The following is a 27,577-nucleotide window of genomic DNA, read 5'->3' on the forward strand; positions in this document are numbered from 1 at the left end:
AGTAAAGCTCCCTCTACACTGTCCCCATCAAACACTCCCAGGACAGGTACAGCACGGGGTTAGATACAGAGTAAAGCTCCCTCTACACTGTCCCCCATCAAACACTCCCAGGACAGGTACAGCACGGGGTTAGATACAGAGTAAAGCTCCCTCTACACTGTCCCCATCAAACACTCCCAGGACAGGTACAGCACGGGGTTAGATACAGAGTAAAGCTCCCTCTACACTGTCCCCCATCAAACACTCCCAGGACAGATATCCTAGCAAACGACTGAATTTATCGCAGGATCAGAGCTGACATTATGGTAGAAAAGCTACAGCAGAGAGGCAGATTGACTGATTCTGCAGGCGAACCTGTGTCTGTCACAGCTAAAGCTTCGGCTGAAGGGAATCTTAGGAAGATTTTATGTTTAATGAATTTTTACCTTGAGTAAATCTACTCTCAATTGCTGTACTTCAATATCAAAGCTCTTACCTTCAGGATGAAACTCCTGCCGTGATACGGGACTTCAAAAGTGTAAACAGCATCGCTGTTATCCTGTAACACAGGTCCAGGTTAGTTACATCCTCAAACCACAACATAGTCTCTCCTTGTGCAATCGACATTCACCAGAGTCACAGACAGGCTTCATACAACAAACAGCAATCCCAGTCTCACTGGCCTCTGCACGTTAGGCCACAGCCCCAAGCATTGGAAATACAGATACGACAGCGTAAACATCACACCCTTACCCCACCCCAAGTGCTGGCCAGTATCAACATAGACAAGCTTCAAACCAAAACCTCATCCACATTTAGGACAAGAGATACTCTGAAGTGAATGTGAGAGGATGATCTATTCAAGGGGTTCAGATTGATTCCTTACCCAGTATAAGCTTATTTATTAGTGTCACAAGTAGACTTGCATTATCATTGCAATTAAGTTACTGTGAAATTCCCCTAGTCGCCACACTCTGACACTTGTTCGGGTTCACTGAGGGAAAATTTAGCACGGCCAATGCACCTAACCAGTACGTCTTTTAGTCTGCGGGAGGAAACTAGAGCACCCGGAAGAAACCCACACAGACACAAGAAGAATGTGCAGACTCTACACAGACAGTGACCCAAGCCAAGGACCCAGGTCCTCGGCACTGTGAAGCAGCAGCGCTAAACACCGTGCCGCTGATATCTAGAACATCCAAACAGTCAGACACCCTTTCTGATTTCTGACTCATTCTTGGGATGAAGACAAATTCGCTTAGGCCAACTGGGTAAATCTTCATCAACCCCCTGAGCAGCAGACAGCAGCCCAATTGGAGCACTGGCCATGACATGTCTGAGTGCTCAGGAAGTGACAGCATGTCTCAAGATCTTGAGGAGGGAGGCAGGAATCACATTCTAACACAAGCAATGATCAAGGATGTTTTAAACTGTTCCGTTGCAAATAAAGATGTTGTGATTTTAGATGGGGTTTTCATTTGGAGGAGTTTATTTAGTGTTTCTATGGCCATGGGCAAGTTAAATTGCTCAGTCCAGCCTGCCGAGCAGGTACAACTCTGCTTTTTGCAGCTCCAAACACCGTTTCGGAACTTTGAACAGTTTATCTGTTAGATCTGTGGGTGCTGTACAGAAAACGTGTTAAAATCAAACACCCTGCTGTAAACCACATAAAACAAACGAAGTGCAGAGCAGAGCTTCTGGACAAGCTCACAAAATTACTCACGTTCTCTTTCTCAAACTTCCAGTGTTCCTCCTGGCCCAGAATTTGTTCCATCACTTTCATCGCCTCTTGACCCTGACGCACGTACTCCTTCTCCTGCAGGAAGGAAGCATCAGTGACACTCACTCCGTGCCCCATGCCGCTCAGCGACACCCACCCCCCAACATCCCCCCCCCCCCCCAAACCCCAGTCAGCGACTCCCCCCACCCCGTGCTGGTCAGCGGCTCACTCTCTGCCCCGCAGCTCGCTCTCTGCCCCATCCGTGCTGGTCAGCAGCTCGCTCTCTGCCCCATGCCAGTCAGCAACCACCACCCCCTCCCCTGCTCAGGTCAGCAACTCGCACCGCCCCCCCCCCCCCCCCCCCCCCCAAGCACTGGTCAGTGGTCGCTCTCTGCCCCATGCCAGTCAGCGACCCGTTCCCCGCCCCGTGCCAGTCAGTGACCCCTCCACCGCCCAGCAATGGTCAGCGACCCATTCCCTGTCCCATGCCGCTCAGCGACCCCCCCCCCCCAAGTCAGCAAGTACCCCCTGCACCACCACCATCCCCCGCCTCCCCCCACCCCCCATGCTGGTCAGTGGCTTGCTCTCTGCCCCATGCCGGTCACCGACCCGTTCCCTGCCCCGTGCCCCCGTGCCGGTCAGCAACTCCCCCCCGCCCACACTGGTCAGTGGCTCGCTCTCTGCCCCATGCCAGTCAGTGACCCATTCCCCGCCCTGAGCTGGTCAGTGGCTCTGTCCTTTGTCCAGCTGGTGGAAGAAATGCAGATTGTCCGCATCACCTTCCAGAGGGAGCTGGAGAAGTTCTGGAGTTTGACAGAAATCAGGTCCTACAGAAGACAAGTGTTTGGATCACTCCCAGTCTGGGCGATCTCCTGGACAGGAGTCCACCACCTGAGGGGATTGAAGTAAAATTTGCTGGACTGTCTCCCAGTTTACTGGTCTTGCTTTTTAGTTTCCTCCATGAGATTTCTCTATGCTGCAATTTGGGAAGGAGAGAAAGTGGAGTGTGAGTTCACGAGATGGAGAGGGTGTGGGAACAGGCAGGGTGAAATACTTACAGATCAAACAGCAGGATTACTGGAACATCAAATCAGATCCGCTCTCCCAACCCTCACCCACTATTAACTGCAGTTTATTATATCTCATCAGCATTAGCTTTAAACACTTAGCCTTTACCTGGGGTGTTACTGCTCTCCTTTCAATACCTTCACCTTCATACTCATCTTCAGAGCCTATTAAATGAAGCAAGTTTATGTACAAGTGAGAAAAAAAAACCAGCACACACTGAGGGAATGAATGGCCTGCTTTTTGCTGGAACATTCTATGAATAAGTGAATAAGACAAAGGCTTTAAATATTCTTGGGCCAAATTAGCCCACAGTTTAACATTTTGGAGGCTGATATTTCTCAGAGGCAGAGTGCACACACATTTACAAACACAATTAGACTGTACAAAGCACCCAAAAACATTCTCAACCCAACCTCTCCCTCTCTCCATCTAACCGTCTCTCTGCACACTCCCCGCCATTCCCCAGCTATAGCCCCTTCCCATACCCCTTTCACTTGCCCTGCGACGCCCAACATGCCTTCTCCCTGCCTCCCTCATGCCACTCTCTGACCCTCTCCAAAGGGCATGTTATCAAAGTGAGAAGTTTCCTCACAGTAACATACCTGCAAAGGATTCCGGCGGAGAATAGAACTGCCCTTCAGATACAAGTCTTGGGTACAGAAGGGGTGAGTGTACAGAACGTGCGTGCACTGTCTGGTACACTGTGAAGCAGACAAAAAACAAATTACATTACATTCAGGAGAAGGTCACAATTGGTTGGGGTAATAAAGATCAACATGGGCAAAGAGACATAGAACATAGAGCAGCACAGTACAGGCCCTTTGGCCCTCAATGTTGTGCCGAGCTATGTCCAAACCCAATATCAAGCTTTCCCACTCCCTATCATTCTGGTGTGCTCCATGTGCCTATCCAATAACTGCTTGAAAGTTCCTAAAGTGTCCGACTCCACCATCACAGCAGGATGTGTATTCCACACCCCAACCACTCTGAGTAAAGAATCTACCTTGGACATCCCTCCTATATCTCCCACCATGAACCTTATAGTTATGCCCCCTAGTAACAGCTACATCCACCTGAGGAAATAGTCTCGCACATCCACTCTATCTATCCCCCTCATCATCTTATAAACCTCTATTAAGTCGCCTCTCATCCTCCTCCGCTCTAAAGAGAAAAGTCCCATCTCCCTCAACCTTTCCTCATAAGACCTACCCTCCAAACCAGGCAGCATCCTGGTAAATCTCCTCTGCACTCCCTCCAATGCTTCCACATCCTTTTTATAATGAGGTGACCAGAACTGAACACAATATTCCAAATGTGGTTTCACCAAAGTTCTGTATAGTTGCAGCATAACCCCACAGCTCTTAAACTCAAACCCCCTGTTAATAAACGCTAACACACTATGAGCCTTCTTCACAGTTCTATCGACTTGAGTGGCAACCTTCAGCGATCTGTGGATATGAACCCCAAGATCTTTCTGTTCCTCCACATTCCTCAGAACCCTGCCGCTGACCCTGTAATTCGCATTCAAGTTTGTCCTTCCAAAATGAATCACTTCGCACTTAAACAAAGCTATGAAAAATAGAAATAAAAATGTTGCTGGTACGTGGTGAAGTCTGCGAGCCGTCTGCAGCATATCCTCTAATACCATTTTTTACTCTGATTCTATTCATCCCATCTTTCCCTCTCCCCTATGTACTCTATGGATGGTATGCTTTGTCTGTATAGCTCGCAAGAAACAATGCTTTTCACTGAATCCCAATACATGTGACAATAAATCATTTCAACAACACAGCAATGTAAAAATTATATTAAAATGGAGACTGAGCCATATTCAGTGTCCTAATCAAATCCTCCCTCACCCCTAGATATTACAGTTAATCCAAAATTCCTATGTGTAAGTTCACGGGACATAGTAAACCCGTGAAATCAATAAACAATCGCTTCTGTATATGTTCACCACATAAAGGTTATTTCATGCAGCAATGTATCACATTAACCTATGTACACAATGCTGCTTGTACATGTACAAAGCTGAATATATGCACAAATGGCAACGATAGGTACATGGGAAATGTATACATACATTCAACATATGCAGATAATGTGTATAGATCATAGCTGTAATTATATTCCCCAGCGATTCAGTGAATATTAAATTGCTGTAACCTCGCGCTGCTGGCTCCTAAGGAATATTATTTGTGTTTTATATCAATTACTGACACATTACACAATCCCAGTGATCAACTATCCTGTCAGATCACTCCATCATTATCATTCTTACCCAATTGTTACTCGCAGTTTGATAACAAGTAATTATTAAAGAATGATAGCAGTTGGGAGGTGCTGTACACCACAGTCAGAGAGACAGAGAGGGATAGAACAGCAAAGGGTCAATGTTGCTTTTCAGTTAAGCAAGAGCGAAACATTTACTCACATCGCTCATCCTCTGCCTCTTGAATTAATACTTTGAAATCAAGAAACCATGTCTCCAGCCAGGCAAGAACAAAGGAGACAATTGGGAGAACGTAGCCAAACGCACCCTTGGTCTGGAACTGAGTAAACAAAGGATTCATATAAATACCAGCCTCACTTATTAGAAAACAGCAAAATCACAAGTTTACTGCAGGATAATTAAACAGCACACTAACATGGAAATATGTAGCTCAGGGAAATATCTATCACAGACACACAAACAATCAGGCTCCTCATCAGCAACGTGCCAGGCCGGAGAGGGACTGGCCCTCGAGGATCCAGGCCAGGAGAGGGACTGGCCCACGAGGATCCAGGCCAGGAGAGGGACTGGCCCACGAGGATCCAGGCCAGGAGAGGGACTGGCCCACGAGGATCCAGGCCAGGAGAGGGACTGGCCCACGAGGATCCAGGCCAGGAGAGGGACTGGCCCACGAGGATCCAGGCCAGGAGAGGGACTGGCCCACGAGGATCCAGGCCAGGAGAGGGACTGGCCCACGAGGATCCAGGCCAGGAGAGGGACTGGCTCACAAGAACAATGCCGCTCTCCTGCTCCAGCTATTAGATTGTCTTCCACTTTGTTTGTCGGGTGGGAATGTTCAGAACTGGGATTCAGTGGTGCCAGTCTGGGTTCCTGAAGGTGAGTCATGTTGCCCTATATCTGCTTACATGGCACAGGAATTAAATACCATCACCCAGATCTCTGACAAAAATGTATTTTGTAATTCCCTGAAGTTGCACAAGACAAGCTGCTGATTGGCTCAGCTGCTAACCCTGTTTAATTCCACACAGGATAAAACAGAGACATAGAAAATATATAGAAACCCTACAATACAGAAAGGGGCCATTCGGCCCATCAAGTCTGCACCAACCACAATCCCACCCAGGCCCTACTCCTACATCCATACATATTTTACCCATTAATCCTCTAACCTATACATTTACAGTCAATTTAGAATGGCCAATCAACCTAACCCGCACATTTTTGGACTGCGGAAGGAAACCGGAGCACCCGGAGGAAACCCACGCAGGCACGAGGAGAATGTGCAAACTCCACACAGACAGTGACCCAAACCGGGAATCGAACCCAGGTTCCTGGAGCTGTGAAGCAGCAGTGCTAACCACTGTGCTGCCATGCCGCCCAAGAGAGTGTGGAGAATGACAAGAGTACTGGGTCTAACTTGTTTGCATGTTGTGGAAAATGTATTGATAGAGCAGGATAACTCCTGCATTATCTGTCCTGCTAACAGCATAGAGACTATGTGTCCCTCGCAGCTTCTCTGATGTTCCCAACCTCTGACCAAGGTCATAGCTGTGAGATGTGAACTCTATTTATCTCTCCACAGATGGTGCCTGACCTGCTGAGCGTTTCCAGCAGCTGCAGCATCTCACTTTCGAACTGGGATCATCTTTAGGCAAAAGGCATTTTAAGGCAGCTCATGTTGGGTACTGACAATTGAATAAACAACCAAAGAATCCTGAACCGTAACAAGAAGCCAAAAGTCTCAACGTCCAAGACTTCACTACTTAAGGGGGGCACAATGGTTAGCACTGCTACCTCACAGCACCAGGAACCTAGGTTCGATTCCGCTTGCGTCACTGTGTGGAATCTGCACATTCTTCCCGTGTCTGCGTGGGTTTCCTCCAGGTGCTCTGGTTTCCTCCCACAGTCTGAAAGATGAGCAGTTAAGGGCATTGGCCATGCTAAATCCTCCCTCAGTGTACCTGAACAGGCACCACAGAATGCGAATCCATGAAGGGATTTTCACAGTAACTTCATTACAGTGTTAATGTAAACCTATTTGTGATATTAATAAATAAAACTTTAAAACTTCCAAACTTAAAAAACTCTCAAACACACTACACTGCATCAAACTTGAAGCGGCTCTTTCCAGGAATGAACTGTCTGGCTCATTAACAGTCAGACACAGTGAATGAAAGCAGGGTCATTCTAAAGAGGAAGTCTCAGGGAATTCTGCAAGAAATTAATGTGCAGATCAGATCAGTGGGACATCAGACGTGAAGACAAGAGGAACTGGACAACTTTGTTACACATTTATGATGTACAATTAAGCCTGCCCTGTAGCACAAAAATAAGGACACTTTGAGAGGAACAATGATGAAATGAAAGAGTTCCTACCTGAATTGAAAGAATGACTTTGATAATTAGAAAGCCACTGGTAATCAAAGTGGTGACCTGTAACAAAACACAAGAGTCAAAGACATTTCTGAGAGTGCTGCGGACCAAAGCAAGTGACCTTACCAACCTCCTACTCAGTCACTCCTCCAAGATATTCCTTACATCCAGACAGGTCTGGAAAATCAGCAGGCGCATTTCTCGGTACCCCACCCAAGATTTCCCTCACTGAACATAGATTGTTCAACAAGCACATTCACCAATATACCCTGGAGAAATTGTAAGCTTAGTCAAAAGGAAAAGTAAGCACACAATAGGTCTAGACATCTAAAAACTGATGAAGCTATTGAGGATTATGGAGAAAGTAGGAAGGAACTGAAACATGGAATTAGGAGACTAAAAAGTAGGGAGGTCTTGCTGCGGCTGTATAGGGCATTGGTGAGGCCGCACCTGGAGTACTGTGTGCAGTTTTGGTCGCCGCACTTACGCAAGGATATTTTGGCCTTGGAGGGAGTGCAGAGGAGGTTTACTAGGCTGATGCCGGAGTTGAGGGGGTTGAGCTATGAGGAGAGGCTGAATAAATTAGGCTTGTACTCGTTAGAGTTTAGAAGAATGAGGGGAGATCTCATTGAGACATATAAGATGATGAATGGGATGGATAGGATAGAGGTGGAGAGACTCTTCCTGCTCAGAAAGGACAGTAGGACTAGAGGGCACAGCCTCAAGATAAAGGGGGGGGGGTGCGGTTTAGAACGGAGTTGAGGAGGAACTTCTTCACTCAAAGGGTGGTGAATCTCTGGAATTCTCTGCCCGTTGAAGTGGTGGAGGCTACCTCGCTGAATATTTTTAAGACGCGGGTTGATGTGTTTTTGATAAGCGAGGGGATTAAGGGTTATGGGGAGAGGGCGGGAACGTGGAACTGAGCCACAACAGATCAGCCATGATCTTATTGAATGGCGGGGCAGGCTCAAAGGGCTAGATAGCCTACTCCTGCTCCTATTGCTTATGTTCTTATGTAAAAGGGGCCATGAAATGTCTTTAGTAAACAGGGTCAAGGAGAATCCCAAGGCTTTTTATGCATATATTAGGAGCAAGAGAAAGAGTAGGCCCACTCAAGAACAACAGAGGGAAGTTAGGAGTGGGGCTACTGGAAGGGGATGAAATCCTTAATAAGTATTTTGTATCAGTATTCACCAAGGAGAAGGACATGATAGATGTTGAAGTCAGGGATAGGTGGGTGAACGCTCTTCAGAATGTCAATATATGAAAAAAGAAAGTGTGGGATATCCTAAATTGATTAATGTAGACAAGTCCCCAGGGCCGGATGAGATCTATTCCAGGTTACTGTGCAAGGCAAGGGAAGAAATAGCTGGGGCCTTAATAGATCTCGTCACATCCTCTTTGACCACAGGTGAGGTTCCAGAGGACTGGAGAATAGCCAATGTTTGTTCCCTTGTTTAAGAAAGGAAGCAGGGATAATCCAAGCAATTATAGGCCAGTAAGTCTGACATCAGTGATGGGAAGGTTTTGAAGAAGATACTGGGGGACAGGATATAGGTACATTTGGAGGAAAATGGACTAATTAGTGACAGGCAGCATTGTTTTGTACAGGGAAGGTCATGTCTCATCAACTTAACTGAATTTTTTGAAGAGGTGACAAAGATATTTCATGAGGGAAGGACTGTGGATGTAGTTTATACAGACTTTAATAAGGAGTTTGACAAGGTCCACCATGGCAGACTGGTACAGAAACTAAGATCACATGGGATTCGGGGTGGGCTGGCCAGGTGGATGCAGAACTGGCTTGGTTATAGAAGACAGAGAGTAGTGATGGAAGGATGTTTTTCAGAGTAGAGATCTGTAGCTAGTGGTGTTCACAGTAAGAAGTCTCACAACACCAGATCAAAGTCCAATGGGTTTATGTGGTAGCAAAAGCCACTACCTTTCGGAGCACTGCTCCTTTGTCAGGTGAGTGGGATCTCAGTTCACAAACAGGGCATATAAAGACACAAACTCAATTTACAAAATAATGGTTGGAATGCTAGTCTTTACAGGTCTTTTTCTGTTCTATTCCTGTTGGGGAACACCCCAGTGGTCACGGACATTCGGCCTCCGATCCTCAAGCAAGAGTTCTCCAAGGCTGCCCCCACGACACACAGCAGCACAGAGTCGTCGAGCAGAAACCAATAGCCAAGTTCCGCATACATGTGGGCAGTCCCAAACGGAATTTGCGTTCATGTCACACAGAGGCCGAATGCCCTTATGTGGATGGCCAAACTAGAGAGGGGGCAAAACTTGACCTCCTCTTGGGAAGTAAGGAAGGGCAGGTGACAGAAGTGTTAGTGAGGGATCACTTTGGGACCAGTGACCATAATTCTATTAGTTCTAAGACAGCTATGGAGAATGATAGGTCTGGCCCAAAAGTTAAAATTCAAAATGGGACAAGGCCAATTTTGACGGCATCAGGCAGGAATTTTCAAAAGTTAATTGGGGGAGTCTATGGGAAGGCAAAGGGGCATCTGGTAAGTGGCACGCTTTCAAAAGTATGTTAACCAGGGTTCAGAGTAAGCACATTCCTCTTGGAGTGAAGGGCAGGGCTGGCAGAAGTAGGGAACCTTGAATGACTCAAGAATTGAGGCCCTGGTCAAGAAAAAGGAGGCACATGACATGCATAGGCAGCTAGGATCATGTGAATCCCTGAAGAGTATAGAAGTAGACTTAAAAGAGAAATCTAGAGGGCAAAAAGGGGACACAAGATTGTTTTGGCAGATAAGGTAAAGGAAATTCCAAAGAACTTCTATAAATACATGAAGGGGAAAAGAGTAACAAGGGGCAGAGTCGAGCCTCTTAAGGATCAACAAGGTCATCCAAGTGCAGATTCACAAGGGATGGGCGAGATCCTAAATGAATATTTCTCATCAGTATTTACTGTTAAGAAAAGCATGGATGTTAGGGAACTTGAGGAAATAGTGATGTCTTGAGGAGTGTACATATTACAGAGGTGGTGGTGCTGGAAATCAAAGCGCATCAAGGTAGATAATTCCCCGGGACCTGATGAGGTATATCCCAGGACATTGTGGGAGGCTAGGGAGGAAATTGCGGGACACCTAGCACAGATATTTGAATCATCGAAAATCACAGGCGGGGTGCCTGAAGATTGGTGAGTGGCAAATGTTGTGCCTTTGTTTAAAAAGGGCTGCAGAGAAAAGTCTGGGAACTACAGGCCAGTGAGCCTCACATCCGTGGTGGGTAAATTGTTGGAAAGTATTTTGAGAGACAGGATCTACAGGCATTTAGAGACACAAGGACTGATTAGGGACAGTCAGCATGGCTCTGTGAGTGGAAAATCATGTCTCACAAATTTGAGTGAATTTTTTGAAGGGGTAACAAAGAAGGGAGATGCAGTTGATATTGTCCATGTGGACTTTAGTAAGGCCTTTGACAAGGTACCTCATGGTAGGTTGTTACGTAAGGCTAAATCTCACGTGATACAAAATTGGCTTCTGTCGGTTTTAGAGGGTTGTTTTTCGAACTGGAGACCTGTGACCAGCGGTGTGCCTTAAGGATCGGTGCTGGGTCCACGGTTATTTGTCATTTATATTAATGATTTGGATGGGAATATAGGAGGCATGATTAGTAAGTTTGCAGATGACACTAAGATTGGTGGCATGGAGGACAGCGAGGAAAGTTATCTCGGATTGAAATGGGATCTTGATCAATTGGGCCAGTGGGCTGATGAATGCCAGTTTAATTTAGATAAATGTGAGGTGATGTATTTTATCCAGCACAGGACTTACTCAGTTAATGGTAGGGCATTGGGGAGAGTCACAAAACAAAGAGATCTAGAGGTACATATTCATAGCTCCTTGAAAGTGGAGTCACAGGTGGACAGAGGGGTGAAGAAAGCATTCAGCATGCTTGGTTTCACTGGTCAGAACACTGAATATAAAAGTTGGGATGTCATGTTGAAGTTGTACAAGACACTGGTAAGGCCATACTTGGAATACTGTGTACAGTTCTGGTCACCCTATTATAGAAAGGATATTATTAAACTAGAACGAGTGCAGAAAAGATTTACTATGATGCTACCAGGACTTGATGGAGTGAGTTATAAGGAGAGGCTGGATAGACTGGGACTTTTTCCTTTGGAGTGTAGAAGGCTGAGGGGTGACTTATAGAGATCTATAAAATAATGAGGGGCACAGATCAGCTAGATAATCAATATCTTTTCCCAAAGGTAGGGGAGTCTAAAACTAGAGGGCATAGGTTTAAGGTGAGAGAGGAGAGACACAAAAGTGTCCAGAGAGGCCTTTTTTTTTTTACACAGAGGGTGGTGAGTGTCTGGAACACACTACCAGAGGTAGTAGTAGAAGCAGGTACAATTTTGTCTTTTAAAAAGCATTTAGATAGTTACATGCAAGATGGGTATAGAGGGATATGAGCTAAATGCAGGCAATTGGGATTAGCTTAGGGGTTTAAAAAGGGCAGCATGGACAAGTTGGGCCACAGGGCCTGTTTCCATGCTGTAAATCTCTATGACTCTATCTATACAGAAGGATCTTGATGTGCAGTTCCACGGTTCCCTAAAATTGGCAACAAAGGTTGCCAAGGTGATTAAGGCAGCATGCTTGTCTTCAGCAATTGGGGCACTGAGTACAAGAGTTGGCAAATCATGTTGCAGCTATATAAAACTTTGGTTAGGCTGCATTTGGAGTATTGCATGCAGTTCTGGTCACCACACTGCCAGAAGAATGTGGAAGCTTTGGAGAGAGTGCAAAGAAGGTTCCCCAGGGTGTTGCCTGGTTTTGAGGGTGTTGGTTATCAGGAGAGGTTGAATAAATGAGAAATATTTTCACTGGAAAGACGGAAGCCGAAGGGAGACCTGACAGAGGTCTACAAAATTATGAGAAGCATAGACAAGATGGATAGTCAAGGTACTTTTACCCAGGAAGTATCAATTGGAAGGCGGCACAGGTTTAAGGTAGATGTGTGGAGGAAGTTTATCATGATGTGGATATGCCGGCGTTGAACTGGGGTAAACACAGTAAAAAGTCTGACAACACCAGGTTTAAGTCCAACCGATTTATTTGATAGTAAACTCACTAGCTTTTGAGGTTTCCCCCTTCTTCAGGTGAATGGAGAGTTCTGGCCTTAGACAGAACATATAAAGCACAGACAGTTTACAGATTACTGATTAGAATGCGAATCTTTACACCTAACTACCAGTTTACTATCAAATAAATCGGTTGGACTCAAACCTGGTGTTGTCAGACTTTTTACAGAAGTTTGTCAGGGTGCCTGGAAAGCGCTATCAGAGGAGGTGGTGGAAGCAGGCACATTAGCAACATTTAAGAGGCATTTGGATGGGTACATGAATAGGGAGGCAATAGAGCAAAATAGACTGTGTAAGGGCAGACAGGGTTTTCTTAGTTTACTCGGCATCATGACTGCCACAGGCTTGGAGGGCCAATGGGCCTGTTTCTATGTTGCACTTTTCTTTGTCCTTTAACTTAGGTCACACCCTGAAAATGAAATTTTTAAAAACCTGCAGAAATATGCAGGTCAGTCAACATCTCTAGCGGGGGACAGATTAACAGTTCATGTACGTATACATGGCCAGGGATTGTCAAAAATATTCCCCCACTTCAAGTTCTGCTTTTATTTCAGCCTATGCAGAGCTGAACTCTGCACCTCTCTTGAACTTTTTGCCCCACTGGCCTCTTGTAAATAGTGTGAGTGGATCCACAGCTCGAACAGTCCAGGCTCAGAACACTCCTGTTCTTCTTCTCTCCCCACGCACAGTACGACGAGCACTGGAAGTTCCCTGGGATCCTTACCGCAATCACCCACCAGTGACGGAGTCTCAGAAGGGCGTAGGCAAGCAGCAATACCACAAAGCGAAACACAGCCAATGACTGCAGGAAACAGAGGCACAAAGGAGAATAATTGTTCAAAGTGAGGCATGGTGGAACAGTGTAATTCTGGTTACATAGATAGAATACGCTACTTACAAATATGTCAAAAAATGAAGTTTTGAAATTGTAATTTAATATTTCATCTTCTAGATTTTTCTTAATGCCACCATTTGTCTGAGAAACAAAGAAATTATTAACATTTTAGAGACAGTATTTTTTCCAAGAAAAACACAGACATCAGAGATATTACCCAAACCTCTCAGAATTCTGCTCACTGAAAGATAGAAGCTGACTGTTTGGTCTCCACTTCAGTGCGTCAGAAGGCAGAGAGATCAGCTTATTATTCAGCAACGACTAGAGGGATTTTGAACTGTTTTGAGATATGAAAGAGCTCTTTCATCAAGCTACTGAAGTGGGTAAAGAAGCCTCAAAACTGTGGTCCTAAATTCAGTGACAGATGATGCAAAGTTAAAAGGAAAGGACTTGAAATTACGCAGCATCTTTCACACACTTAGGACATTCCAGAGCACTTTACAACCAACGAAATACCTTTGAAACGTCATGTTGGAAATGCAATATCCAACTTGCAAGCTCCCGTAAAACAGGAATGATCAGATGATCCGTTTATTTTTTAAATAAGGACAATAGGCCAGGATATCAGAAGATCTTCTTCAAATATATTAGAACATAGAACACTACAGTACAAACAGGCCCTTCGGCCCACAAGTTACGCCAATCACATCTATACCTACCAAGCCATAGAACTATCTGTAACTCCCAATCCCATTAGATCCCATATACTCATCCAGAAGTTTTTAAAAAGACCCCAGCAAGTTCGCCTCTACCTCTACCGATGGCAGCTGATTCCACTCACTCACCACCCTCAGTGAAAAACTTACCCCTAACATCTCCTCTATACTTGCTTCCCAGCACCTTAAACCTGTGTCCTCTCGTAGCCTCCGAGAATCCACCCTATCTATTCCTCTCAACATTTTATAAACCTCTATCAGGTCGCCTCTCAACCTTCATCTCTCCAGGGAGAAGAGACCTAGCTCCCTCAACCTATCTTCATAAGGCATGCCTCCCAATCCAGGCAACATCCTTGTAAATCTCCTCTGCACCCTTTCAATAGCTTCCACATCCTTCTTGTAGTGAGGCAACCAGAACTGCGCACAGTACTCCAAGTGGGATCTGACAAGGGTCTTACAAAGTTGCAGCATTACTCTCCGACTCCTAAACTCAGTCCCTCGATTAACGAAGGCCAGTACACCATACGCCTTCTTGACCACATCCTCCACCTGCAAGGCCGATTTAAGAGTCCTATGGACCCGGACCCGAAGATCCTTCTGCTCTTCAACACAGCTAAGACTCCTACCCTTGATACTGTTCTCCTGCATCCCATTGGTCCTGCCAAAACAGACCACTACACATTTATCCGCGTTGAAGTCCATCTGCCACTTCTCCACCCAGTCTTGCATCCTATCTAGGTCACGCTGCAACTTCTGACATCCCTCCAGACTATCCACAACACCACCATCCTTCGTATCGTTGGTGAACTTACTAACCCATCCCTCCACTTCCTCATCCAGGTCATTTACGAAAATGACAAACAGCAAGGGTCCTAGAACAGATCCCTGGGGCACTCCACTGGTGACCGACCTCCATGCAGAAAAGACCCATCCACAGCCACTCTCTGCCTTCTGCAGACAAGCCAGTTCTGGATCCACACGGCCAAAGCCCCTTGGATACCACGCCCTCTCACCTTCTCAAGAAGTCTTGCATGGGGGACCTTATCAAACGTCTTGCTGAAGTCCACGTAAACCACGTCCACCACTCTTCTTTCGTCAATGTGTTCAGTCACATTTTCAAAGAACTCAACTAGGCTCGTAAGGCACGACCTGCCCTTGACAAAGCCGTGCTGACTATTCCTGATCATTCTAAACTTCTCTAAAAGCTCATAAATCTTCTCCCTCAGAATCTTCTCCATCAACTTACCAACCATTGAGATCAGACTCACCGGTCAGTAATTTCCCGGGCTATCCCTGTTCCCTTTCTTGAAAATAGGAACCACATCTGCAATCCTCCGGAACCTCTCCTGTCTCCATCAACGGTGCAAAAATCATCGCCAGGGGCTCTGCAATCACTTCCCTCACCTCCCACAGTAACCTGGGGTACATCCCATCCGGTCCCAGCGACTTATCTATCTTGATAGAATTTAAAAGTTCCAACACATCCTCTTTCTTAACATCCACATACTCAATCTTTTCAGACTGCCGCAAACCTGTAGTACAACCTCCCAGATCACTTTCCACCGTGAATACCGAGGCAAAGTACTCATTAAGCACCTCTGCCATTTCCGGTTCCACACAGACTTTTCCCCTTTCACCTTTTATAGGTCCTATCCCTTCTCTTCTCATCCTTTTACTCTACACATATTTGTAGAACGCCTTGGGATTCTCCTTAATCTTACCCGCCAAGGCCTTCTCATGACTCCTTCTGGCTCTCCTAATTTCCTTTTTAAGTTCCTTTCTATAAGCCTTATACTCCTTTAGATCCTTAACATCTCCTAGCTCTCTGAACCTTTTATACACCTTTCTTTTCTTCCTGACTAGGTTCAACATAACCTTCATGCACCACGGCTCCCACGACCTACCAAAACCTCCTTGTCTCATCGGAACGTTGTTGTGCAGAGCTCCAGTCAAACATTCCTTGAAAATCCACCACCTTCCTTCAGTACTTTTCCCCCAAGAACACCTCCTTCCAGTTTACTCGTCCAATTATCTGCCTGATGTCTTCATATTTCCCCTTACTCCAGACAAACAGCTTCCTAGCCTGCCTGATCCTATCTCGTTCCAATGCTATCGTGAAGGAGATAGAATTATGATCTCCATCCCCGAGATGCTCTCCCAACGAGAGATCCAACACCTGTCCTGGTTCATTAGCCAGCACCAGGTCAAGTACAGCCTCTCCTCTCATAGGCTTATCCACGTACTGTGTCAGGAAACCCTCCTGAACACACCTAACAAACTCCTCTTCATCCAAACCCCTTACCCTTGGGATATTCCAGTCAATGTTTGGGAAATTAGTCTCCCATCACGACAACTCTGTTATTACTACATCTCTCTAGGATCTGTTTCCCTATCTGCACCTCAACTTCCCTGTCACTATTGGGCGGCCTATAGAAAACACCCAGCAAAGTTATCGACCCTTTGCTGTTCCTAACTTCCACTCACAGAGACTCTGTAGACAGTCCCTCCACGGCATCCTCCTTCTCTGCAGCCATGATGCTGTCGCTGATCAACAGTGCCACTCCGCCACCTCTTTTGCCCCCCTCCCTGTCCTTCCTGAAACATCTGAATCCCGGCACCTGAAGTACCCAGTCCTGTCCCTGAGACATCCAAGTCTCTGTAATGGCCACCACATCACATTCCCAAGCAGCAATCCACACCCTAAGCTCATCTACTTTGTTCATTACACTCCTGGCCTTAAAATAGACACACCTCAGACCCTCGGTCTGGGCGCTTCCCTTCTCCATCACATAAGAAATAGGAGCAGGAGTAGGCCATCTAATCACCCGTCTAACCTCCCTCTCATACTGTCTACAGTCCTTCTCTACCTGGGAGCTAACCTCCTCACTCTCAGTCTCCTCATCTCTATTCCCTCCCTCCAACCTTTCTAGTTTAAAGCCCCCCCAGGAGCCCTAGCCAACCTTCCCACCAAGATATTGGTCCCCCTGGGATTCAAGTGCCACCCATCTTTACTGAACAGGTCACACCTGCCCCTAAAGAGGTCCCAATGATCCAGGAACCGGAATCCCTGCCCCCTGCTCCAGTCCCTCAGTCACGCATTCACCCTCCACCTCATTCCATTCCTGCTCTCATTCTCCCGCAGCGCAGGTAGCAATCCTGAGATTACTACCTTTGCGTTCCTCTTTCTCAGCTGTCTAGCTAATTCCCTATGATCCCTTTACATGACCGCTTCCCTCTTCCTCCCTATGTCAGCGGTATATTACCGAACTTTACCGTTCACCCCTAAAGGAGGATGCAACCTCCACTTTACATTTCATTGAAAAGAAAGCATATTGTGGCGGCATACTGCAGTGGTTAGCACTGCTGCTTCACAGTGCCAAGGATCCGGGTTCAATTCCCAGCTTGGATCACTGTCCGTGTCTGCACGGGTTTCCTCTGGTTGCTCCGGTTTCTTTTCACAGTCCAAAGATGTGCTGGTTAGATGCGTTGGCCATGCTAAATTCTCCCTCAACATACCCAAACAGACACCAGAGCATGGCAACTAGGAGACTTTCACAGTAACTTCATTGCAGTGTTAATGTAAACCTACTTGGCGACACTAATTAAAAAAACTTTTTTTAAACTTTATCACTGAGTAATGCACTGGGCAGACAGAGAGAGAGTGAAAATTTTAAACTTCGCCTAAGTCTGATGATGAAAAAAGGTTACTGGATCTGAACTTCGCCTAAACTTCGCCTAAGTCTGATGATGAAAAAAGGTTACTGGATCTGAGACATGAGACATCACACAAGCTTTACCCTAAGTATGTTCAGAGGAAAAGGTTTTGTGGAAGGCTGTATGTTACAAATATACAGCCTGCAACAACGGAATCTTCCAAAATATTCCCCATGTCAATAAAGGAAGGCATTTTTACAACTCCTGAGTTTTAACGCTCATTTATTAATGTCACATGTAGGCTTACATTAACACTGCAACAAAGTTACTGTGAAATTCCCCTAGTTGCCACACCCTGGTGCTTGTTCGGGTCAATGCACCTAACCAGCGCATCTTTTCAACTGTGGGAAGAAACCGGAGCCCCCAAAGGAAACTCACATAGACACAAAAGATGTGCAGATTCCACACGGACAGTAACCCAAGACAGGAATCAAAACCAGGTCCCAGGCACTGTGAAACAGCAGTGCTTAACCACTGTGCCACCATGCTGCCCAATGATCTGGTACAGACCATTGGTTCCTAAATTATGAACTGAAACACTAGTGACACGCTCCTCTGGAAAATTTTATTCACTCGTATCGGACAGATTTTATTTTGTACAGTAAAAGTATGTTCTCCAATTGCAACTTCAGCTTGGTTTTGTAGCTTGAAAGATAGTTAAAAATAGGTGAAAACAGCAGAAGGAATGACCACCAAATGTTTACTGAAGGAACACAAAGGTTTCACAAAGAAACGAATCCATGTGTTTCCCAACTGGAAACCATGGATGAACAAGGATATCCGCTGCTTACTGAAGTCAGGTCTGAGACATACAAGTCAGGCGACCCTGACCTACACAAGAAATCCAGATATGATCTAAGGAGATCCATCAAAGATGCCAAAAGACAGTACCGGACCAAGCTAGAGTCCCAGGCTAGCTACATGGACTCCCACCAACTATGGTAAGGTCTGCAAGACATAACAAGCTACAAGATGAAGGTATGTAGAATCACCAGCACCAATGCACACCTCTCTGATGAGCTCAACACATTCTACACTCGTTTTGAGCAACAGGTCAACAAGAGAACATCTCCATTCACCTCAGAAGCCTCGGCTGAACCTGTATCCGAGGTTACCATCACAGACATCTGATCAGCCTTCAAGAAGCATAGTGGAGGACATGCTCCTGTCTACATCAATGGAGGCAAAGTGAAAATGGTCGAGAGCTTCAAGTTTCTAGGTGTCCGGATCACCAACAATCTATCCTAGTCCCCCCATGCCAACACCACAGTTAAAAAAGCCCATCAATGCCTCTACTTTCTCACAAGACTAAGGAAATTTGGCATGTCTGCTATAACACTCACCAATTTTTACAGACGCACTATAGAAAGCATTCTTTCTGGTTGCATCAAGGCTTGGTATGGCTCCTGCTCTGTCCACGACTGCAAAAAAACTACAAAGGTCGCGAATGAAGCCCAATCCATCACGCAAACCAGCCTGCCATCCATTGACACTCTTGCCATGGCAAAGCAGCCAGCATAATTAAGGACCCCATGCACCCCAGACATTCTCTCTTCCAATTTCTTCCATCAGGAAAAAGATATAAAAGTCTGAGGACATGTACCAACTGACTCAAGAACAATTTCTTTCCTGCTGCCATCAGACTTTTGAATGGACCTACTTTGTATTAAGTTGATCTTTATTTACACCCTAGCTATGACTGTAACACTACATTCTGCACCCTCTTCTTTCCTTTTCTATGAACGATATGCTTTGTCTATATAGTGCGCAAGAAACAACACTTTTTACTGAATGATAATACATGCAACAATAATAAATCAAATCGAAGATTTCAAAACCCAAACCATCACAGCCTGAGCTGAAATAGTTTTTACAATGGAGATCCAGTTACTAATTTATCCCTGCAGCCATGAAATGGCTGACATGCCAGCTGACAGTACATTGAAGGTAAGTGTGTAATAGCATGTAATAGTGCATTAACGCGCGTTATGGAATTTCTGGAGATCAAGCAAAAAAACACAGCTGAAAAAAATCAAGCAAAGAGAGAGAACAAGAGAACTGAACCTGGGGCAGCGATTGAAATGACACTGATCGCATATTAATGAGTCTGACAACTGAGGACTATTTTGTCCAGAGCTAAGCACATGTTCATTCTCCAGTCAGCAATGTCAATTATTAACTTGCTGCCACTACAGGTCCAATAATAAACCACCCCAATACGAGACCACCTGATCTCAACCAACAAAACGCCGTAAAACAGCATCAATCACGACCAACAGGAACAGAACCAGGAAGGGACCAGGAACTCTATTATCATCCAGCCTTTCGTAAAACTCCTTCAACAACTCTATTTGGACAGGAGAGAATTAAGTGAGATTCTTTCTGCAAATATTTTCAACACCGACCTTCTTCCTCATTTTCCACAAAGTGTTCCATTTTCATGTCCTCCCCAGAGCATCTGGACTCAGCTGCTTGCTGTGTGAGCAGGACCTGAATAACTTTTCATTCCTCCACACACTTGCTAAACCATCCAGTGGTCACATCATAACTCAGATCTACAATTCAGTCCGAAGGATCAGGGCAATGAGGCCTGAGTAATAATTCACAGACAGCTGCTTTAAAATGTTGCTTCTTAGTAATGTTATATGAACAGCGTATGATTAATCATTACTCTGCTGAATAAACAGTGTCTCTGTACAGTTACACAGTGAGTGACCCTTACCCTGAATAAACAGTGACTCTGTACAGTTACACAGTGAGTGACCCTTACCCTGAATAAACAGTGTCTCTGTACAGTTACACAGTGAGTGATCCTTACCCTGAATAAACAGTTACACAGTGAGTGACCCTTATCCTGAATAAACAGTGACTCTGTACAGTTACACAGTAAATGACCCTTACCCTGAATAAACAGTGACTCTGTACAGTTACACAATGAGTGATTCTTACCCTGAATAGTGAGACTGTACAGTTAGAGGGTGTGATGAATTTACAAGGTTCATTTTTGAAATAGAGAAACTAGCTGCCTGAAAGCTATTTGCAGCCCCTGTTTATGAAACCAACACCAGTTTCAGTTCCTGTTCTGGTGTCTGTGCTGAAACCAAAAGACTCACATTCAACTCGATAATCCACAGGAGGGAAACAAACAACAGGTCAAAGGTTACAAACAGACAGAAAGTCCTGCGGACATCAGAGATTGCCTTCTTCTCCTCGAGTGACTGGCATTGAGCTGGCAGCCTGGACTGGCTCTGAGAGTATGATGTATTGATTGAAGCAATAGTTGGGAGACACCGTCCCAGCCTCTCCATCCTGTGTTCTCCTCACTATCAGGCATCAGGTCCCTTGTCAAAGACAACTCTGCAGAGCAAACAACAAGAGTGAGAACTGGAGAGATGCACACTGAGAGGAAATCAAACTGCAGGGGATAATCAATCACTGTCCAGCTTCAAAATCAGTGTTCAGTATTCACCCAGAAGTGGCACGAACCCACACAAGGCTCTCTCACTGCCTGATCTACAATCACTGTACTTCAAAACTAATTAATTAGCTGAAACAATTCCAGACTCCCCCCCCCCCCCCGAGTCAGGTACTTTATAAATATCCTTATCAGACAATCAGCAGAATGGTCTCAATTGATGAATTCACTGCTCAGTGTTTTACTGCCACCAAATCGCAGTTTTTACCTGCAGTTTGTGACGTTAGTTAGTCACAGGTCAAAGGTTGGTGTGTCAAAAGCAGAGAGACTAAACAACCAATCGGTGTTTGGATCAGTTTGGTTGCTGCGATGCTCTATACTGCTGGATAGCCTGTGTATATTGTCGAATTTGCACAGGAAATGGCACCTTGGGTAAAATTTAGCACTGTCCCACACAACCACATCCCAACAAGTAAATATATTCTGAAGGAAGACAAAGAAATGCCTGACACCAACACATCCTACATTCCACTCCAGAAAGCCAGCTGGTGAAGGATAGCTGTGATACATTTTTAAAAATTTATTTATTAGTTACAAGTAAGGCTTACATTAACACTGCAATGAAGTTACTGTGAAATTCTGGAAAGTATGCTTTCTATGGTGCATCTGTAAAAGTTGGTGAGAGTCTTAGCGGACATGCCAAATTTGCTTAGTCTTCTGAGAAAGTAGAGTTGGTGGGTTTTCTTAACTATAGTGTTGGCCTGAGAGTCTTTATGTACCTTTATATTTATTTGTCATCCATTCCAAGCATATCACTCTTAATCTATTTAAGTAGAGTATTTAAGCTCAAGTACTTTGCCAGTTAACGCCCACCAACTGCATACAATTAAACTTGATTAATAAAAAGTTAAAAACCTTGCTCACTAACAAAAGAGATAATCATCAACTTCATGAAGCACAATGGAGAACATGCCTGTCTACATCAATGGGGGCAAAGTAGAAAGGGTCGAGAGCTTCAAGTTTCTTGGTATCCAGATCACCAACAACCTGTCCTGGTCCCCTCAGGCCAACACTATAGTTAAGAAAGCCCACGAACATCTCTACTTTCTCAGAAGACTAAGCAAATTTGGCACATCCGCTAAGACTCTCACCAACTTTTACAGATGCACCATAGAAAGCATACTTTCCAGAATTTCACAGTAACTTCATTGCAATGTTAATGTAAGCCTTACTTGTAACAAATAAATAATTTTTTTAAAATGTATCACAGCTTGGTATGGCTCCTGCTCTGTCCAAAACCGCAAGAAACTACAAAGGGTCGTGAACGAAGCCCAGTCCTTCACGTAAACCAGCTTCCCATCATTGACTCCGTCTACACTTCCCACTACCTCGGAAAAGCAGCCAGCATAATCAAGGACTCCACACATCCTGGACATTCTCTCTTCCACCTTCTTCCGTTGGGAAAAAGGTACAAAAGTCTGAGGTCACATACTAACCGACTCAAGAACAGCTTCTTCCCTGCTGCCATCAGGCTTTTGGAGCATAGAACACTACAGCACAAACAGGCCCTTCAGCCCACAAGTTGCGCCGATCTTATCAATACTTACCAGGCCATAGAACTATATATAACTCCCAATCCCATTAAATCCCATGTACTCATCCAGAAGTCTTTTAAAAGACCCCAGCAAGTTTGCCTCCACCACCACTGACGGTAGCCAATTCCACTCACTCACCACCCTCAGTGAAAAGAACAGATCTACCTTGTATTAAGTTGATCTTTCTCTACACCCTAGCTATGACTGTAACATTACATTCTGCACTCTCTTGTTTCCTTCTCTATGAATGATATGTTTTGTCTGATTAGCGTGTAAGAAACATTACTTTCCATTGCATACTAATACGTGTGACAATGATAAATCAAATTTATCAAATCAATTGGGATATATCATGGGCAAGCAAATGTGAAATAGGGACTCACTCGACTTAACACAAACAGTTAAGTGTTGTGAGAATGAAAAAAAATATTATTTAAATAAATCATACAATCCCTGCAGTACAGAAGGCGGCAATTCGGCCCATTGAGTCTGTACAGACCACAATCTCACCCAGGCCCTATTCCTGTAATCCCACACATTTACTCTTTCATAAGAACATAAGAAATAGGAGCAGGAGTAGGCCATCTAGCCCTTCGAGCCTGCCCCGCCATTCAATAAGATCATGGCTGATCTGTCATGGCTCAGTTCCACATTCGCGCCCTCTCCCCATAACCCTTAATCCCCTCTCTTATCAAAAACCCATCAACCCGCGTCTTAAAAATATTTAGCAAGGCAGCGTCCACCACTTCAACGGGCAGAGAATTCCAGAGATTCACCACCCTTTGAGTGAAGAAGTTCCTCCTCAACTCCGTTCTAAACCGCCCCCACTTTATCTTGAGGCTGTGCCCCCTAGTCCTACTATCCTTTCTGAGCGGGAAGTCTCTCCACCTCTATCCTATCCATCCCATTCATCATCTTATACGTCTCAATGAGATCTCCTCTCATTCTTCTAAACTCTAACGAGTACAAGCCTAATTTATTCAGCCTCTCCTCATAGCTCAACCCCCTTAACCCCGGCATCAGCCTAGTAAACCTCCTCTGCACTCCCTCCAAGGCCAAAATATCTTTGCGTAAGTACGGCGACCAAAACTGCATACAGTACTCCAGCTGCGGCCTCACCAATGCCCTATACAGCCGCAGCAAGACCTCCCTACTTTTATATTCAATCCCCCTCGCTATGAAGGCCAGCATCCCATTCACCTTCCTGACCACCTGCTGCACCTGCAAGCTGGGTTTTTGCGACTCATGCACAAGGACCCCGAGGTCCCTCTGCACCATTGCCTGCTGCAGTTTTTCTCCACGTAAGTAATAATCCTTCCTACCATTATTCCTACCAAAGTGGACCACCTCACGCTTGCCAACATTAAATTCCATTTGCCATTTCCTGGCCCATTCGCCCAGCCTATCTAGATCCTTCTGCAGACTCTCCACACCCTCCGCACAATTTGCCGTTCCACCAATCTTGGTGTCATCCGCAAATTTCGACACCCTACACTCGGTTCCCTCCTCCAGATCATCTATATAAATGTTAAATAGCTGAGGCCCCAGCACCGACCCATGGGGCACTCCACTAGTCACCATCCGCCAATCCGAATAGCACCCATTGACCCCCACTCTCTGCCTCCTATTTGACAACCAATTCTCTATCCATGCTAACACCCTACCCCCAACTCCATGTCCCCTGACCTTCTGCAATAACCTCTTGTGAGGTACCTTGTCAAACGCCTTCTGAAAATCCAGAAAGACCACATCCACCGGCTCTCCTCTATCCACCGCCCTAGACAGATCCTCATAGAACTCCAGTAAATTTGTCAGACACGATTTCCCTTTAACAAAACCGTGCTGCGTCTGCTCTATCAAGCAATTCCCCTCAAGATGCCTCGCTATTTCCTCCTTGATGACGGATTCTAACATTTTACCTACAACAGACGTTAAACTAACCAGCCTATAATTCCCTGCCTTTTGCCTGGCACCCTTCTTAAACAACGGCGTAACATTAGCCGTTTTCCAATCTTCCGGCACTTCCCTGGAATCCAGCGACGTCTGGAAAATAACCACCAAGGCATCCACTATCACCTCTGCCATTTCTTTCAGAACCCTCGGATGCATTCCATCCGGTCCTGGCGACTTGTCCACAATCAGCCCCTCCAGTCTGTCGAGCACCGCCTCTCTAGTAACAGCAATGTCATTAAGACCCTCCAGTCCTACCACCTTTCCATCGCTAACACCCGGCAAATTATTCACGTCCTCCTCCGTGAAGACAGAAACAAAAAAGTTATTCAAGACCTCAGCCGTATCCCCATCCCCTACCACTAAGTCCCCCTTCTCATCCTCTAAGGGACCAATGTTCACCCTAGCCAGCCTCTTCCTTTTTATATATTTATAAAAACTCTTGCTATCCTTTTTTATATTAAGCGCTAGCCCAGCTTCATAGTTTCTCCTACCCTTCTTTATCAACTTCTTTGTCAATCTTTGTTGACATTTAAACCTCTCCCAATCCTCTTCTCGCCCACTACTCTTAGCTACTCTAAACGCATCCGCTTTTAATTTAACACTTTCCTTCACCTCCTTCGTTATCCACAGCTTATTACCTCTCCTCCTACGGTCCTTTTTGACCATTGGAATAAATTTCTGCTGAGCACCAAGAAAGATCTCCTTAAAGATCCTCCACTGTTCCTCAGCAGACCTTCCCTCCAACGCGCTCCCCCAGTCCACATTCGCCAATTCTTCTCTCATCCTACCGTACTCCCCTCTGCTCAAACAAAGGACGCGCGTCCGGGAACCCACTTTCTCCTCCTCCATCTGCACCAGAAACTCCACCATACAATGATCACTCTCCCCAAGAGGATCCTTCACCGCAAGGTCCCTAATTCTACCCGCCTCATTACATAACACCAGATCCAAGATAGATCGCTCCCTTGTCGGCTCCAACACACACTGTTCAAGGAAACTATCCCGGCAGCATTCCAAGAACTCCTCCTCGAGCCCACCGCGTCCAACATGGGTCGACCAATCTATATGTAGATTGAAATCCCCCATAACTACGGCCATCCTATTCCTGCACGCCGCACTTATTTGCGCGTTAACAGCCCGCCCCACCTCCAGATCATTATTCGGGGGCCTATAGATGACACCCACCAGCGTCTTCCTCCCTTTGCTGTTCCTAATCTCTACCCACAACGATTCCACTTTCTGCTCCTTGGCTCCAATATCATTCCTTGCTACCACCCTGATGCTATCCTTAATCAGCAGAGCTACGCCCCCCCCTTTTTCCTCCTGCCTATCCTTCCTAAACACTTGATACCCCTGGACATTCAGCTCCCAGTCCCTGTCACCTTGCAGCCACGTCTCTGTAATGGCCACCAGATCATATCCATTTGTGCTGATCTGCGCCACCAGCTCATCCACTTTATTCCGAATGCTTCGTGCATTCAGATAAAGTGCTTTCATCCCAGCCTTCACCTGGACCCTATTTGCCGTAACGCCACCAACCATACTCACGCCCCCTACTCCCTCTATTATTGGGACATCCTCGGCCTCTTCCCTTACCTGTACCCTCTCCTCAACTTTAGACCCCGTAATGTCACCTACCCTCGCATCCTCCCCCCCCTAATTAGTTTAAAGCCCTGTCTACAGTCCTCTTTACTCGATTCGCCAGCACTCTGGTCCCAGCACAGTTCAGACCAACCTCATCCCGCCCGAACAGGTCCCACCTACCCCAATACTGGTGCCAATGCCCCATAAATTCAAACCCATTCCTCCCACGCCAATCCCTGAGCCACCCATTCACTTCCTTAATCCTATCAACCTTACGCCCGTCTGCACTCGGTTCAGGCAGTAGCCCAGAGACAACCACCTTGTCGGTTCTACTTTTTAATTCCATTCCCAGCTTTTCATACTCCCTCCCCAGATCCTCAGTTCGCATTTTGCCTACATCGTTGGCACCCACATGTACCACAATGACCGGATTCTCACCCTCCCACTCCAGGTTCCTCTGCAGCCCAGATGCGACATCCCGGACCCGAGCACCAGGCAGACAACACACCCTTCTGTGCACTTTGTCAATACCCTTCACCCCACTATCCCCAATCACTACTACGTTCCTTTTCACCTTCTCTTTGCCTATGTCCTGCTGCATCACTATACCGTGTGCAGTTTGCTCACCGACCTCACCTCCCTCGTTCTCTTCCAGACTGGAAGCAAGAACCTCAAACCTGTTATGCAGATTAAGAGGCTGAGGCCTCCGCTCCCCACCCTCCTTCCTCCTCTCAGCAGCCCCCTCTTGTTCCTGACCCTTAGAGTTAGCCAGTCTAGAAGGGGTGGATGTCACTTGCACCCCATTATCAATGACACCCTCTCTCCCCCGATGAGCCTCAGTGTCTGTAGCTCAGAGGCCAGCTCATCTACCTTGAGCTGGAGCTCCTCCAGCAACCTGCACTTACTGCAGACATGGTCACTGGGAAGGACCCTGGGGTCCACCAGTTCCCACATCATACAGAAACAACACATCACATGCCCCTCCATTATTCACTGTAGTAGTATCGAAAATTTCCACACAAACTCACCTGGCCCTTTTTCTCTCCAGCCCTTTTGATATTAAGCCCTAATAGCTCACTCTGCTGCCCGCTCCGACGCTGCCCACTGTCTATACCAGGCCTCCTTTTAAACCTGGCGCTGATTTAAAGCTTGCTGGCCCACAACTCCCTTCTAACCACTCCCTCAGAATTCTTAAAGCGGTAAATACAAAAAGCCCGCAAAAATGCTTTTAAATGATTTAAACAGTTCTACGAGGAACAAAGTGCTTTAAACTTATTTA

The 27,577-nt window shown here is 45.8% G+C and overlaps 1 protein-coding gene across 1 annotated transcript in view; it reads right to left on the reverse strand.

Moving 5' to 3' along the window:
* The window catches only part of stard3 (StAR related lipid transfer domain containing 3), a 51,520-nt gene that overhangs the window by 21,276 nt on the left and 2,667 nt on the right, over positions 1-27,577 (reverse strand). Inside the window, exons 2-10 of the mRNA XM_080213877.1 lie at positions 20,865-21,108; positions 13,385-13,462; positions 13,211-13,288; positions 7,377-7,433; positions 5,202-5,319; positions 3,370-3,468; positions 2,876-2,931; positions 1,703-1,795; positions 476-538 (exon numbers count right to left, since the gene is read on the reverse strand). Of these exons, the coding sequence (XP_080070003.1) occupies positions 476-538; positions 1,703-1,795; positions 2,876-2,931; positions 3,370-3,468; positions 5,202-5,319; positions 7,377-7,433; positions 13,211-13,288; positions 13,385-13,462; positions 20,865-21,059 (837 nt within the window). The 5' untranslated portion in view covers positions 21,060-21,108. The remainder of the gene's footprint in view (positions 1-475; positions 539-1,702; positions 1,796-2,875; positions 2,932-3,369; positions 3,469-5,201; positions 5,320-7,376; positions 7,434-13,210; positions 13,289-13,384; positions 13,463-20,864; positions 21,109-27,577) is intronic.

The sequence above is a fragment of the Carcharhinus amblyrhynchos genome, chromosome 27 (assembly GCF_965287045.1).
Source record: "Carcharhinus amblyrhynchos chromosome 27, sCarAmb.v2.hapA, whole genome shotgun sequence".
Taxonomy (NCBI): domain Eukaryota; kingdom Metazoa; phylum Chordata; class Chondrichthyes; order Carcharhiniformes; family Carcharhinidae; genus Carcharhinus; species Carcharhinus amblyrhynchos.